A 17,968-nucleotide genomic window follows, 5' to 3' on the forward strand; every position below is an offset into this window, starting at 1 on the left:
AAAAGACTAAAGTATATAGGACAGTTTTTCAAAGTCCTTCCGCTTTTATTATACAAAAGTGGGTAAATTTTCGAAACGTCGTCCTCTACACTTGTGTCTCTACAACAGGCAGTTACCGTCCATTCTACAAAGTTGCATCATGAATATTCTGCCTAAAAAATCTATCAAAGAATACACAATGGGCTATCTGTGCTCTGCCCACCACGGGTATCGAAACCCGGTTTCGAGCGTTGTAGTCCGCAGACATACTGCTGTGCCACTGGGGGGCAAATAGTGATTCAATAAACATCATATTATTTAGCAAATACAAGTGTGGTCTTGTAATATAAGCTATTTCAGAGCTGTTACAGTGTCCCTCCAGTTATAATAAGAAATTCACACTTTTAGTAAGAAATTGTAACGTCATCACGAGAAGATCTAAAAAAATCATATATATGTTGATTAACTTTTCACTACGAATGTGTTCAGAAAAAAGTAAGCTATTCAATAATCCTTTATACAGAAAGTTATTGCGCTTTATAAAAGTAATTTGAATATGGTAACACAGTGCAAGCATGTTTCGTAGGTACGAGTTTTGACAGTACAGATGACACGTTTAGCACCTTATATTAGGTCTACAACGAATCAAATCACGCTGTCATACAAGTTACATCAGAAATTTAGATTGATCCTGACCATTCGACAGTGCAATGACGTAAGGCAGCCTTTAAGGAAACATATTCATATAGTGTGCTCGTTAAATGATCTACTTCCAAAAGCATCTCGCAGAAGAGAACCGCCAGTGTTCTATATGTAGGTGGAAAAACTTCAACTTGCACAGCAAAGCATTTTGGAACAGCAACAAGCTTCGAAATTACACTTTATATCAGTACGATAATAACCTCACCCACGGAATGAAGGCTACGATTAAGGAAGAGAGCTCTCTTCGTTAATCGTAGCTCCCCAGCTCAAATGAAGCTGGACATATCTCCTGAATAAGGGGAAAGTGCATGGTGTGCTTTGGACATGATAGGCTAACGAAGAAGCTTTGTGAAATAAATACTACGCTTCAGGGCTATTGTTAAGGGTCACGGTTGTCAGGTAGAGCACTACAGGACCTGGTAACGTGGATTGTAACGAAGTGGTGAGGCTCTAAAACAGTTTTATTATAACGTATTCAACTCTAGTGGCGTGTCCGCCTAGGTGGCGTGAGGGAAGATCCTCATTGGGGAATTCTGCCTCCTAGCAGCCTCCCAGTCTGAGATATCAAGAATTAGTCTTTTAAGTTTTGAAATTATCCCTACATTGTGATTTACACTGACATGAAAGTTATATATTTACTGTTGTAATTTGTTTTTTAACTAGAGGGGGCTGCGATTTTGATGACAAGTTCATGTTAGTCCTAGAACTCTCTAGAACAAGGCTTAGTCATAAAAATGGGCAGTGATACCTTGATAGCAGTAGAATTAGTTAAGATAATAGAGAGTGAACGAGTGTGTTAGTTATCGCAGTCGCTATTACTATTAATTTGTACAAGTAAGTTGATTGTTTTACGATAATTCACGTCATTTGTAACGTAGGCCTACGGCAGCTTACAAGTGTCGTCTGTAGAAATGTTAAAGGAGGAAATAAACTGATTCGTTGTAGTTTACAACTTTACATGGTCTTAATCTTGAATTATTTTCATAGGATAATTTAAAACTATCCGTCAAAGAGAGAATTATGCTACAACCTATGTAATTTAAACCGAAAGAGGTATATTTAATAAGATGAGACCTGGGAGTGGATTTAATGGTACTGGTAGTTGTAGTTTGAAACAGCATCAGAACATCGCAGAACTGTGCAATGAGAGCCCGAGAGAATTTCAGCTTTTTTATTATTCAAAAGAATAAATATACTCTTTTTCAACACAATAAAGCCCATTTGCCGTGTACTTAATAACTTGACCACTTCTGCCTCCACTCCCCAAATAAAAATTCTAGATACGTCACTCAACTTCTGTATATTCTAAGAACAAGAAATGTACTCATTTAATTAGAACTAGCAGACCCACAAAAATTTGCAGTCAAATTAGTATCTTTATTGCAACAGTACTCCTTTAAAAATTAAACACAGAATTTCTACAGTAATACAAACGAAATTTAATTCGCAGACACAGAAATCTTATAAGCTTTTATTAAGTACAGCCTATATTTGATAAAAGTGATTAATTAACACTGTAACTTTTGTACATTTTTTGCTTTAGTGTAGTTAGGGCTAAACTATACCGCACTTAATACTATCAATAAATAAACGTATACTGTTATTCTACGACCTAAAATTAGACCTTTTTAAAAATTTTGATAAGCTTTTAATATGTTGTTGTACAAAATGTCTACTAAAGTATATTTACATTCGCCTTCTTTTTTACATCCGTTGAAATGAAGTGCTCGCGCATGTGCATTTATATAGTAAGGCGCGCGCCCATTTTCAGGACATACAAAAACTGAGTATTATTATCATAGAAGAGGTCGAATGTGTACCTGACCCTCCCAGGACCAACAAAATCGAATCTAAAATCCGATACAGCAATTTAAAACTTCTGCATAGCAACTTTTTGAACTATACTGTAATAGGTGTATTCTAGAATAAGATTAAAATATTGTTCTAATCGCGTGAAACGAGAACAACAATACAATTAAACAACAGTATTGTTGACTATTTACAAACACTATCTATGGGGACTAAGAAATAAGATTAATAACCTTTAATTTTTTTTGTTTTTATTATATATATCTTATTTTACTTTATAATCGTCCTATTTATAAAGTGTTTGTTATAAATTTCTTTTTTTTATTGTATAAGTTGCTTTAAAACAAATGAAATGTATAGGAGGACTATGTTGTATTTAAAACAGGGCACGCTTATTTTATGGATAGACTTTCTTTGATTAACAATTCAAGGTCGGAATTACTATTACAAAGAATGATGAATCCTATATCGGGAAAACTAAACGACATTTTGCCGTTCGCATCCACGAGCACATGAGAGTATCATTGAGGTGAGGTAACATCCTTTTAAGTCCACCCATTTCGGCGATTCGGAACCACAGACATAAAACTGGACATCCAATAACTAACTCAGAACTCGTCATTCTTTGTAATGGTAATTTCGACCTTGAACTTTATATTGGTGTAACAAAAGTTCTATAATACTGAAAGCTCAGCGTAATCAGTATTCTCCAGTACTTTTGTTTGTAATCATGCAGTGAGTGATATCAGACTATTTATTTAAAAATACATTCTGATGACTCCATCTTATCAATTCATGATCCACAGAAACAGATTTTTTAAGAGTTGAGCCAAATACCATGAGAAATATTGAAATTACGACATGCTATATATCGTCACCACGGGTAAACGTACTGAAATATATAATAGAGCACAACTACTAAATACATGAAAGTTTTTCTTCATTACCCATTTAAGCCGTCTCCAGCCATTATCTTTTAATTAGGTTACCCTCGACTGCAAATATTTTGTGAAATGATTTTATAATAAACAGCATGCTGATACATAGTATTATTAAAAAGAAAACGTCACAACTCCTTTTAACAAATATGAGACGATTAGAGAGAATAAACGGATTTTAATTTTTTTTGGTACTATTAAATAAAACCTTCAATAAACGTTCAGCATTGAATGTTTTCTCTCAACTTTCTTGCTTAATAAATATGCTCAATAGACGAAGCAAACGCATCTGTTCTGCGCAGTGTCAAATTTGCCAGCCTATCAACAAGGGACGTCACATATGGTTTGGTCTAGGGTTTTGGCGGAAGTATTGCAAGATATAATACCAGGGACAACCTCAAACCAACTGCACTTGTTCTGAGTCTGACTGCTTTTCAGAAATACGTGTATATACCTTTGTTTTGACATGACAGAGAACCAAAACCGGTAAGTACAATAAAAAATTATAAAGAAAAAATCGACATGTCTAAATGTTTTTTTTTAGTTTTATTTTGTGTGACGTTTCGGGCAGACGCTTTTTGTCTGGCAGTAAAGTCTGTGTTACAATGAACGATTCTTTCTCAGCTTTATTTCATTGTAACACGATTTTTCTGAGGTTAATTTCATTGTAACAAGTACGGTCTTTACTGCCTGACGAAGAGCGTCTGCCCGAAACGTTGCACGAAATATAAAAAAAAAAAGTTTTTAATTAGATGCGTCCATTTATTCATTATCAATTTTTTCAAAGATTTATCTCGTCACCTCTTGCGGAACAATATTCCTTCAGTATGTAGAATACCGCTTTACTTTAATTTTAATATAGATTAACTGTAAAACAAATTTGCCTGTTAGTGTTAAATAGCAGGGCGTTGGTAGCATTATTCTAACAAAAGTACTTATATTTGCATAATATTTCTGTTCATCTCTCTATTTGGTGTCCGAGAAAAGCTATGCTCTTTATATTACTTTCTTTTAAGACTAGCTAATATGTTATATATACGTGACACTATGATATTGTTATTTGTAGTTACAAATATTAGCTTATAAATTTAGTAATAGAAACTATGTTCTTGTGTAAATATTGTAGTTTGAATGAAAAAAGTATATGCAAGTTCTTGTATTAAATTTTTAAAATGCAAACAAATGTTTGTATTAAAAATATATGATTTTGTAAGATCAAATTAACGCTATTTTAAATAATTTCGACAACTGCGAAACTATGGTACTTAGAAGTATATGACTTCGTGTAGTGTGACGCTGCGTAATAGTACTTGAATGAGTAAACACGACAAACAAAACGTAAAATTACGAGTTACAACAAAAATGACAGGTTTTCAAATCTTTGAGAATTCGCAACAATAACAAATATATATATCAGGAAGATAATACTTTTAGTTTCAAATCGCGCACTCCCTGCTTAATGCTACAATATGTTTGAGGCATAGTCTTGTGAAACAATTACAAATATTTTCGTCTTGAGGCTCAACTCTCAGTAAGTAGTCTTGTCTAATATTAAATACTACCAGAAACATTAACAATATCATAGCAAAGCTCAACTTATTTATATTTCATTTGAATAATAGTAAGTTTACACCAAATGGCATACATATGTTCGTAATTTGCTTTTTATTTATAACTTAATTTGCAAGTGCAATTTTTCGTGAGTCAATATTTTGTTGTAATGTGATTCTTTTGGATTATTTGGTAAAAATAATGCCAAGTCCAGCAAAGAGTGGGAATAAGGTAATAAATTTTGTTTGTCTGTTTGGAATTAAGCTACACAATGGGCTATCTGTGCTCTGCCCACCACGGGTATCGAAACCCGGTTTCTAGCGTTGTAAGTTCGCAGACATGCCACTGGGAGGGCAAGGTAATAAATATTTTGGGACTAACCTAAGTACATAGAACAAGTGAATTGTCTATGGGCTGTCAAAAAGTAATATAATAATTTTAAAAAATATTAAAGTAAAAATAATTAAACTATAGTATTTCCGTAAGCCTGTAACGTGTTCTATCACTTCTATCGTTCGGCAAGTTGTTTTGCATTATTTGGTGAAAATAATGTGAATTGCGGTCCACGTAACAATAACAAATTGGTTTATTTCCTTTAAAAACATTTCTACAACTTACAAGTTCGTTAATTTTGACACAACTAGTTGGTCTAAATGCACAAAGAACATATCATCACTACCTTCACAACTAAAAAAAGGCCTAATTACAAATACAACATTTAAATTTTCAGTATAAAGCGTGACCTGTACGCCTAATTTAACTAGAAACTTATTTAACTAATTTAATAGAACAGACTCGATAACTCACTGAATTCTCAGTTACTTCTTATTAACACTTTTACGATGTTACTTCTCTTTGACTGGCATTCTAAGAACTGAACACACTGTTTCAATGATTCTCGTATTTATAATTGATGTATTCATCTATATCTTAGTCGAACTTACTAGATATTAATCTCATGTGCTCTGTAGTAAACATCTAAATTAAACCAATGAAAATATAGCATACAACCCAAGTACACCATTTTCAAAGGGGGACTAAGGTTCTTAATAAGAAAAAACAGCTGTTAATAAAAAAGTAATCGTTATTGCCAATAGAGACAAACGTAATGATTACAGATTGATTTGTTTCTTGCTTTTCACTGTGTTAAAAGTGTACATTTTGATTAAAAGCATGGGCGTCTCCAGAATGTTTGCAAAATGGAGGGTGAAGAGGAGGAGGTCATTTCCGAAATCAATAACACGTGTAGGTGTAAGTAAATCGTGATTCAGCAGCAAGATTCATGTCAGATTGAAATAACACAATAAATAATCGAAAGCGGTTATGGACATGAAATTATAACACCAAGTTCGGCAGTTTTTGTAGCATTAGATTTAATTCAACGTGGCCAGTGTAAAATTTTTACTTTTTTATTGACTGCCCGGAAATTTATGGCAACCCTGGCCAAGAACTCAGAGTTGTTTTATGTAGATTTTTATACTTAAAAAAATCTGAAATGCGAAAAGTGAGTGATGATGCTTAGCTTTCTATAAGTAGGTATGTTATACACAAGATTGTATTAAGCTCTTCGGTAAATATGTACATCACTTACACTAGTAGTTCTCAGTCTTTTCAGGCTTGCGTCCCACTTTTTGTTTAAACCTTTTTTAGAATTAAAAACACAATCCCCATAAAAAAACACGAAAAATCTAGTTGCAAAATATTAATGTTAATATTTTTAACGTTTACCCATTAATGAGAAGGATGTGATTGTTTTTTTGTTTTTGTTTTTGTTTCCGGCGAAATTAAAAAATATGTGTTGCGTCTTTTGTCAATTTGAAGGAAAGAAAACACTGGTGAGTCTAGAAGTGAAGAGAGTAGTGTATATATTGTACGCGAGAAGTTCAAATTCAGTTTATTACAAATTTTGCATTGATATTGATATGTTATGCAAGAACGCCCATCACTAAGGGATGCATTTTAGATATTCTGATGCAACTATCACGGTGGTAATAATTTTTCATTTAAAACACTTGTTTATAAAACTTCAAATTCTAATTATCAGAATAGTTATTTACTGAGGAGGCCTGTTCGTGTCAGAACAAGCCAAATTGGGCTATCTGTTGTGACCACCGTGGGGAATCGAAACCCAGATTTTAGCGCTGTAAGTCCATAGACTTACCGCTGCCCCAACTGAGGACTGTTTACTGAGACATTGCATACTTTCATATTCATTTTATATCACGGACGCTAGATGGCATTTTAAGCGCCACATTGCCGTACTGTATCTAATGGTTAAGAGTGTTGCTAGGCGTTTATGGAGTTTCGTAAACTTTACCTTGAAAACGTAGAAAGAATAAGTAAACATTATTTTACTTTTAAATGAGATAGAAGTAAAAATCTTCAGTGGTATAAAGCAGAGACAAAATAGGATATAAACAATATTTTTACTTCCAATAATTATTTAAATACGTGAGTAACTTGAAGTTCTTTCACTCGTACTTTTTAGCTTCCATTTTTGCTGTTTTTTTTTAATGAAATGTTACTGTTCGGTACGAAAGGCGGCTACACGTTGCCGCAAAAGTTGCCATATCAGTAATAAATTCGATAGCATACCTATCTATAGTACGTGTAAATTGGATTATTCAATTAAAAAAAACATGGTATATGTATTTCTTTATTCTGCTGAATAAATAAACTGCCCCCCCCCCAGTGGCACAGCGGTATGTCTGCGGATTTACAAAGCTAGAAACCGGGTTTCGATACCCGTAGTGAGCAGAGCACAGATAGCCTTTGTGTAGCTTTGTGCATAATTAAAAACAAACAAACCTTTAGTAACTTGACTTTTGATTCACTTTTTCTTTGGGCGCCGTGCCGAAGGCTCAGCCGTAAGTATGGGGGGCTTATAATGCTAACAAATCGGGTTTCAATACCCACGAGGGGGGGGGGCAGAGCATAGATAGTCCCTTGTGCAGCTTTGCGCATAACAACAAACAAAACACTCTCAACATCAGTACAAATACACATGCAGTTTCAAATCCAAAGATATGTATTTGTTAGGAATGCACGGGTAGTACAATTTGGTCGAATACCGGGTCCGGATACCCGGTCACTAAATTTCGGCCGGTGTCGGCTGTCAGCCAAGATCGGGTTCTCACCCCCCTCATAAAAGAACAACAAGAAAAAAAAAACATACACAGAAATTAGAAACAAAAACAAAATTGACGTTTATTACATTTAACCGAATAATCACCAACAGAACATTCAAGTTTTACTTTCAACTTTCAATGCCTAGCCCCAACTTCTCAAACCCTAATTCCTATTGTTCTCGAAAACCCCACCTTCTCCAGAAATCCACTTCTCAAGCCATGCCTGTTATTAACCCCTATTGTTCTCTGAATCTCCGATTTTTAGCGGTCGGTCGGTCGTTGTTGCTCGGAACACGTTTTTATAAAATTAAACCAATTATTGACTGTAACTTTCAGTACCGCGTTAGTTCGCACAAAGATTAAGGCTTAGATGCAAATTTCAATTGCCCCCCCCCTCCCCACCAGTGGCACAGCGGCATGTCTGCGGACTTACAACGCTAGAAACCGGGTTTCGATACCCGTGATGGGCAGAGCACAGATAGCCCATTGTGTAGCTTTGTGCTTAACTTCGAACAAAAAACAAACAAATTTCAGTTACCATGATTCAGCTGTTTTCAACTTCGACATTCGGCTGGAGCCGAGTATTACCGGGAAGTCCGATACCCTCCCGGGGTTGAATATCTTGCCGAGTACCCGTGCATCCCTAGTATTTGTGTATATAATGTTCTGTTTAGAAAGTTGCTGTCTAGTTATCGTGAGAGTTGCAGTCTTATTGATTCACTATGCTCAGCTGTTATGTGTGTTTTGCTAAGTTTGTAAACATCGATTTTCAAATTTTATCCAATAACATAAGCAAGTGTATACATCTGTGTATTAATGTTGAGAAAATCAGAGGGTAAAGACTTGCAGAGTGGATTACTTTTAGATTTGTATGATCTGAATTTTAAGTTTCTAAATAAAACTTGAGTATTTCATTAGATATGATATGAAGAAGCTAAACTGTGCGAGTTGCGCAGTAGAATAGCGTTGTTTGCATTTTAGAATTTTCGTTCAAAGCTACACAAATTACTATCGGTTAATAGTCATACCTAAATTTGATCTGATTGATTGGAGGAAAGGCAACAAATCAGGATAACCCACCGCCAATACTTGGACCACTTTTGTATAACTGAATAATGGTGTTTTTGTATAAATTGGAGTTAACCGTCACGTGTAGTGCACCTTTGGCCCCAAAGTGCGGAGCGTGTTCGTGCGGCAAGGGAACGTGAAGTGTGAACCCTTTGATTCATAGTCCGGACATGCTAACGTCTAATAAACCATGTACATGTGACCCAGGAGAGCTTAGACAAACGTGCTGTAGGGGAAGAAAATGGAGTAAAAAGCTATACATTTATCATGTTTTTCCTCTCTCGTATGTTTTACGATTGAATCATCACCAGTTAAAAAAATAAGTAAAAAACTCCCATATTATTCATACGAATGGAACGAGTTATCTTGAATAGTTATGTTGACATCTTGTACATAACGATCTACATTAGCACAGGATGGACTAAAAATGTAATGTTACACAAGCAGACGATTCAGGTAGTTTTGAGGTGGTTTTTTTTTTTCGATAGAAAACTTCACAGAATCTTAGCACATTGTTTTAATGTATTTTAAAACAATCTACACAGATCATTGGGATATGATTTATCTGTGAAAGGTAGAATTGAACTTATATAGTCGAGTGTATTCGCTGTGATAGATTTCTAGAAGTATGCGGGGGGACCTTCCATCCTGTCTTCTGCGTTGTATCAATAAACACTAAAGGTGAATTCTTCTGCTATAAATAACTCCCGCCAGAACTAAAGTTTAGACTGGGTGTTCTCAGAATGATCGCTCTTATCACGCAACCTCATATACTGGTCTTAACCTTAAATTAGCTTAGGATGGAAGGCGGAAATGTTTAACGGGTTATTTCTTTTTTATATGTAATATGATATTTTTCTTATACAGACGTTACGTTTTTTTTATAACTTTGTTATGAGTTTTACAAATTAGCCAATTAAGGAAATGCTTTACTGGGAGCAGGGGCGTTGAGAGCCAGCCAAAGGCCCCGGGAGTCAGTAATATCATCGGTCCCTCCTTTCATTCTATTTGTTTGTTTGTAATTATGCACAAAGCTACACAATGGGCTATCTGCGCTCTGCCTACCACGAGTATCGAAACCCGGTTTATAGCGTTGTAAGTCCGCAGACATACCGCTGTGCCACTGGGGGGCTTCATTTTGTTTATTAACTTTTACTGATTTTTCATAAAATAAATTTAGGTGACAAATTTCTTCATGAATCCATGAAAAAGCAGTAGCCATTTTATCTCATTAAGTAGTACGCATTTCTACTGAGCCTTGAAATATCCCACTGCCGGGCCCCAGGACAGCTGCCCCACCTCCCCGTCCCGTCAACCCTGACTGGGAGTAATAGGTGAAAAATAAAAGAGGAAGTACTTTCTCAACCCACAGTTTTATTAGACTTTTGTGACAGTTTCGTTGCCAGACATAATTCTGTTAATTGTTCTATGGACAAGAGAATGGTATCACCCAGTGATTAGTGTTTCGGGCTGCGTGTCGGAAAGTCCAACTTCTAAAGATCAGGACAAACCCCTTGTAACGGCGGATATTATACCTGAAACCCAAGGATTTCTGACCTGGTCGTTTAGCCCACATGCACATAACGTACTACTCAGGATGAAAAGTCCAATTCCAGTTCATTTGAACATATAGTTCGTATGTAGCACTTATAAGTTTCTTTGGAAAATGTGTATAAACTAAAAGTATTATTCATTCCTTGAATCCAGACGTAGAGATTATTTATATAATCTAGTTTGTGAGAGTAAGAATTAGCTTACTTTTCTCGATTATTATAATTTCCTCTATTTAATTTAACAAAAACCATTTCACCTTTTTATTTCAACAGGTAGGAGCTACACTTTAGAGATTAACAAATGTATATTGAAAACTGACGTTAGAATCAATAACTGGCAGGAAGCGAATGAATATTTATCGTAGCATCTTAATTAGTGTTTTGGTGTGTTTAATTTGATTTGTAATTTGTAATTTAATTATGCACAAAGCTACACAATAGGCTATCTGTGCTCTGCCCACCACGGGTATCGAAACCCGGTTTCTAGCGCTGTAAGTCCGCAGACATACCGCTGTGCCAATGGGGGGCTGGTGTGTTTAAAGAATTTGTGATGTAATAAAGAGGGGAACCAGAAGGGATATTTTGTCATTTTGTTTTATAGAATAAAATAGTTAATGAATGAGATGGCCTCAAAACAAAGTTTAATACAGACTACTTTTATATTAGCATAACTTGTTAAATTCATAGAGATTGTTAAGTTTTTTTTGTTTTGTTTTTTGCCTGTAGCTTAAATAAGAGTGATTGCGATGTTATCCTTCGCAACCCCCACATCTCCAGTATGACCGATGATGTGTTGTATCACCTGTCCCTTAGTTCAGGATCTTACGACCTTCAACAGATGTTTGGTGACATCAAGGTTAGTTTCTAGCCGACATCTATCTAATATAACACTTTATGCAAGATAATTTTGGGCATTAGTGGGCTCGTAGATGACGTTATTGCAAAGCCAATACCCTCTCATCAAAATGTTTATTTGGCTATAGGAGTATTCGGTACTGACGTTATTTGTCTTAAATGTAAGATTCATGTTGTGAAGATAATTTAAGATAATGCTGTGTTTATAAATGAATAATAAATTTTGAAGAAATAAGGATTTAATGTATTTTATTGCACGAGCTTGTAAAATAACCTTACGGATTCATCTATTAATATTTGTTACTATATTTCTTTATGTCTAATTCTGGTTTTATTAAAATCCTGTCGACCAGTTTTAAAGTCATTTTATCAATGTTTATGATGGGGTGTTTATGTAGTTCGTGTGCATGGGAGGAACGCCGAAACGAATGGAGAGTTTCGCTAACTTTATCCAAAAGGAGCTGAATATTAAATTACCAACAGGCACAGTTCTGGACGACATCAGCAAGAGATCTTACAGATATTCGATGTACAAGATCGGACCTGTCTTGTCCATAAGTGTAAGAATACTCTACTTATATTATAATATCACCGTTGACGTATTGGTTTCTTAAATACATTAATAAACGTCGTGTGTCTAGTTGAAGTTCTGTATAGAAAGAGATTCACTTGTATCAGTAGTGTAACTGAAGTTCAATGCTCTATAATCATTATTGGAACTATTATTTGATAGAATATTGTATGGAAATTCCAATATAGGTTTCTAAGTTACCTATTGTATATAAATGGAACTGTTCTTTAATATAATATGGTATAGGAATTCCAGTAGAGGTTTCTATATCATATATTGTAGATAAATGGAACTATTCTTTAATATAATATGGGGCCCGCCATAGCCAGGTGGTTAGGGCGCTCGGCTCGCAATCTGTGAGTCGCGTTATAATGTTACGGTCAATCCCACTATTCTTTGGTAAAAGAGTAGCCCAAGAGTTGGCGATTGGTGGTGATGACTAACTGCCTTCCCTCTAGTCTTACACTGCTAAATTAGGGACGGCTAGCGCAAATAGCTCTCGTGTAGCTTTGCGCGAAATCCATAAGAAATAATATAATATGGTATAGGAATTTAATAAGGAGTTTCTAGATTATCTGTTGTTGATAAATGGAACTATTTTTTAATGCAACATCATATTAAATACCCAACAACGGTAGTCCTTGATTCATATATTAGTAATGTACATTGTTATTCCTTTCTTTTCAGCATGGTATGGGGATTCCATCTTTGTCCATCATGTTGCACGAGGTCATCAAACTGATGTATCATGCTAAATGTAAGGATGTAATTTTTATTCGTCTTGGAACTTGTGGTGGAATAGGTGTGTATCATTTGAATTTCTGATTAGCGTATAGAAACAAAGAGATGGTTTTAGACGTTGTGATACATAAACTAAAGATGAATTAATTTTTTTCTTATTATATTTTGATGAATTAGTGACAAAAATCCTGCAACATTTAGTATCCCAGTATCAGTTAGAACTTCATAAGATGAATGAAAAGCTTTTAGAACTGAGTGGTCCTTATAATTAAAAAAACAAAAACAAACTTACTTTTGACTTGTACTCTCTTATTTAAATTATTCTTGTATCTTTGGTTTTTAACCTTTTTTTCAGTACTATCATGATTTGTGAATTTTCATCAATTTTAACATGTAATTTTACCGTGAAATGTATGTTTTTTTCTTTTTATATAATTATCGTAACTTACTCCTTGTTTCCGTGTGTCTATCGATCTCATACGATTGCTGAACACTGATTCAAACGTTCTAATGTTGTCAGATGACACTTGCTGAAAAACATTTATCCAAAAACTTGTCTTGGGTTCATTTTTCAAATTACAGAAATCAAGCATTTATAATAATTGGATTCTTAATCTTTCACCAACCTTTTATTGAACTTTAAAATAGTGTACATGGTTGAGTACATACTTTTTCAACCACGTATTTAGTTACACACGTGTACTATGTAATCTTCAAAAATTTGAATATTAATCAAAAATTGGAGTTCGAATTTTCACACTTTATGCGCACGTGGAATAAACGACCAGGTTAGAGACCCCAAGAATTCATGTGTAACTGTCCCTATTTTAGAACTGCTAACCAGAGGAACGAAAACCATTCTCACTTTTATAACGCACTCACATCAGATAGCGCTGAGCGAGTACCACCTTATGACGTCTCGAACCCTGGATCGTTAGGTCCGCAGCCCGACATATTAACTGCTAGGCCACGCCTGATCATATCATTTCCTGAGAAAACACTTGCGGAATGTTGATAATCAACTTTAAAACTTAAAGTTTGTCTTCATGCATGAAGTAGTTTGCCTTTTCCAAACTTTTAAAATTGCTGTTTATAATATATAGTTTTCACCGTGACAAATAAAAAATTAGTTGTCTTTGTAGAAACTGTACACAAATGCCAAATATCATGCCCATAAATTCGTTCAGATTCTAATTATAAGCAAAACATACACTCAGTATGTGTATATACAGTAAATTTGTCATACATTTATTTTCCCGAAAGGTGGTCGAAGGCCGCCTGAAGGAGTCACCTGTTTTAACCACTCACACCACTATACAGTAGTGTGTTGTCTGTCAGTCAGTCAGTAGACACTAAAATCACATCCCATAAGGGACGTTTAACGTTGCAGTTTGTACTCTTGTGGTGTCAGTAAAACGTGCGTATGCCATGAATCATGAGAAGAATTAAGTACTCTGTAGGCTACAACACAGCATGACATAGGGACTTCAAAGGCAAGAAATAAAAATATTTGAAACTCTTAGATTTGGTTTTATTTATTCTTGTAACAGAACACTTTCGGGAATTCTGTGGAAGTACATCTATTAATATCCGAAGTTTATCAAGACGCGTGGATAGAGCGTTGAGCGCCATCTATTCGTCCGTCTGAGGTCCATATGCACCATATTACTCATGGAATTTAATATTTTTGGCAACATATCTTTTCTCGCACCATTGAAACCAAATAATATTAATTAGAAACACGGCTATACTCAGGAAAGATAAAGCATGGATAAAATATTAGCTTCATATTATATAGCTTCATTCCCTAATTTGTTTAAATAACATGGAAAACACGGTTGTGCACCGTAAAGGTGAAGCACGTAGAAAAGAAAAAAAATAGTTACGGGATATGTAGCTTCAATATTTAGCTTATATAATTATTCATTAGCTATTCATTTGAACCTAAATTTATTATTCGGTATTTCAAGACACTGTTTTGAACTTTCTCTATAGTTATTGATCTAGTTATTTAAAATTGATCACTATTTACTCTTTTAAGGACTTCCTGGTGGAACACTTGTCATCACAGAAAGTGTTGTGGACGGTTTACTGCGCCCGTACTTAGAAACGGTAGTTAATGCATAGTATATGATATATACTTATTTGATTATCGATCTGATCTTGCCTTCATTTTATTATGTACATTTATATTGGGCGTATACACACTCACACACACACATACCTTTCTCTAAATATTTAAATGTGTGTGTGTGTGTGTAGACATTTATGTTTATAAAGACCATTTTTTATTTAAATAAGTTACAGAAGTTGTTACAAAGTAAATATACATATATATGTTTACAATGATAGTCAATTTTAAACGAGTAATTTTTGTCTTTACAAGAAATTGAATTAGATTATCGTTATAGTTCAGGCGCTAATAACTATTCGCGACAGAATAGTTGAACTAGTCAACCAGTTTTCTTAACCAGGTGTTTTGGGTATACCGAACAGCGATTGCGTCGAAAAATGCAATTATTTAACAAAAAACAATTAATTTAGTTAGGGTTGTTTGTTGGTTACTGTAAATTGTTCGTGACTGGAACATTCTATTCGTCCATTCAGCGAGGCGCTCTTCCCCCCTTACACTATAAAGGATATTAATTTGGCGGGCTGAGAGTGGAAGGAGGAGGAGACGCAACGCAGTTTAAGTAAAATTTTCAGTCAAAAATGTGATTTAGAATTACGCTACAATCCCAGCGGTTTTTAGAATTAATTATTCCAGTGAAATGACATGACAGTAAATTAACAGGTTTCTCTTATTTAGTGAAGACCTTCTTTAGGCGTTTCGTCCTCCGGTGGGTCAGAAATAGGTAAATTTAAGGACTTGCAATGCTAAAATTCGGGATTTGATTCCACGCGGTGGACATAGCGCACAGCCAGTTGTATAACTTTATGCCAAAAAAATACAACAGTAAATATTTACAGTTGTGTACTAATTGTACGGGCCCAGGTAGTTAGAGCGCTCGACTCGCAATCTGAGGGTCGCGGGTTCGAATCCCTGTCACACCAAACATGCTCACCCTTTCAACCGTTGGGGCGTTATAATGTGACGTTGGTAAAAGAGTAGCCCAAGAGTTGGCACCTCTAGTCTTACACTGCTTTGCGCGAAATTCAAAAAACAACAAACAAACTAATTGTACGTTTTCTGCACTAAATCATTCTTCAACTCAAATGTGCTTTAATAAATTTTACTATTAGAATTTTCTACTAATATGAAACTATTATTGTAATAAGTTCTAATAACGTAATTATATCTCAAATATATACAATATTAGTAAGTACATTTATATTACATACCCACCATAGTAGCGAAACCCGGTTTCTAGCGTTGTAAGTCCGTAGTTATGACCCCCCCCCTCCCCAGTGGCACAGTGGTATGTCTGCGGACTTACAACGCTAGAATCCAGGTTTCGATATCCGTGGTGGGCAGAGCACAGATAGTCCATTGTGTTGCTTTGTGCTTAATTACAAACAAACAAACCGTATAAATACCGTTGTGCCACTGGGGGGGCTACATTTGAGTATATACTTTTTATAAATACTATTGAAATGATAGACTAGAGAGAAGGCATCCACCACAAACTCCGGGCTACTCTTTTACAACATTACAACGCCCCTACGGCCGAGAAGACGAGCATGTTCAGTGACTAGATTCGAACCCACGACCTGCAAATCGAGTGCCTCAACCACCAGATCATGCTAGGCTCACATAGCATTAGAAAATTTTGTATAGAATTGTATAAAATTTCCATAACCATCATATTTCCTGAGGTATGTTACTCCGCAATCTTTACTCTTTCTCCCTGTTCTTGATTTCTTTATAATTGTCTCCATTTCTCTGAAATGCCACTGGTCATCAGTATGCATGTTACTATTTCTCTATGCGTGTAAGATTTGTGTTTCTTTGTTTCGAGTTAACACTAAGCGACCGTTAATAGAGTTGTGTTAGAAATCTAGACATTTCTTGGAAGAGGGAAAGAAATTTGTGTTTCTTTGTTTCGAGTTAACACTTAGCAACCGTTAATAGAGTAGTACCAGAAATCTAGACATTTCTTGGAAGAGGGAAAGAAATTTGTGTTTCTTTGTTTCGAGTTAACACCAAATGCTCGAAATTTTTTTCTTTTAATGAGCATTGAAATATGTGTTTTCATATTATCACGGATATATATATCTATGGGAGAAGCAGATTGTCTGGCCTGCTCTAGTAGCGTGCAAGGACAAACAGTTTCGCACTACAAACATGTTTAAGAGTTATCTCTACATGGGAGTGTACCAATTCCACTCGTATTCTGAGACTAATAAACCAATCTTTTTTAAAGCTGTAAAGTGTTCGCGAGGGTGTAGACCGCTTAGTTAAGATCAACAACTAACAGGAAGTAATTTTGACTCTATAAATAGTATAAGCCCTGGACACAAGGATACGTAAGACTTTCTAAACTAGGCAAACTTTCAGTAGTTTTAAAAATTATTACTTGGTTATGATGTTTTCTTATAGACCTGTAAATAAATATCATTGTGAAATAAAGACCTGAATTTTTTTTTGTTTCACGTAGAAGTTAGAACGTAAATTATTCGTAAAGATGCGTAAAATGACGTGTTATCGATTTACTTCTGAAATTTTGTGTGTATATTTCACAAAAGTTGAAGCAGTTGAGATTGATAAGCACAATGTAACTAGAGTTTATTTTCATCCGTAGCACGTGTTAGGAAAGACAATAAAAAGACCAGCAGTGCTAGACAAAGAGCTGGCTGAAGAACTAATGGATGTCGGGAAAGAGCAACTTCCAGACTATAACATTGTGATGGGAAAAACCATGTGCACGTATGACTTTTACGAAGGTAAACTACCGTCATTCGGTTCTTCAGAATATGAAAAAAAAAAAAGAACGAAACAGGAATAACAATAATCATCTTGTAAGTCATGATTTTTTTAAGTTAACTGTAGGCAATATATTGGAAGTAAATTCGATGACGAAGAACCCACTATGAGACTAATAATGGTTGGAGACGGCTTGAATAGGTAATGAA

General features: G+C 35.1%; 1 protein-coding gene across 1 annotated transcript in view; it reads left to right on the plus strand.

The window, feature by feature from the left end:
* The first annotated feature begins 1,372 nt into the window (after positions 1-1,372).
* Positions 1,373-17,968, plus strand: part of LOC106468161 (uridine phosphorylase 1-like) — a 24,776-nt gene continuing 8,180 nt past the window's right edge. The window contains exons 1-7 of the mRNA XM_013928572.2: positions 1,373-1,515; positions 3,703-3,914; positions 11,455-11,584; positions 11,982-12,143; positions 12,842-12,956; positions 14,937-15,007; positions 17,638-17,779. Of these exons, the coding sequence (XP_013784026.1) occupies positions 3,895-3,914; positions 11,455-11,584; positions 11,982-12,143; positions 12,842-12,956; positions 14,937-15,007; positions 17,638-17,779 (640 nt within the window). The 5' untranslated portion in view covers positions 1,373-1,515; positions 3,703-3,894. The remainder of the gene's footprint in view (positions 1,516-3,702; positions 3,915-11,454; positions 11,585-11,981; positions 12,144-12,841; positions 12,957-14,936; positions 15,008-17,637; positions 17,780-17,968) is intronic.

Source organism: Limulus polyphemus, unplaced genomic scaffold, assembly GCF_000517525.1.
Source record: "Limulus polyphemus unplaced genomic scaffold, Limulus_polyphemus-2.1.2 Scaffold2895, whole genome shotgun sequence".
In the NCBI taxonomy this organism is placed as follows: domain Eukaryota; kingdom Metazoa; phylum Arthropoda; class Merostomata; order Xiphosura; family Limulidae; genus Limulus; species Limulus polyphemus.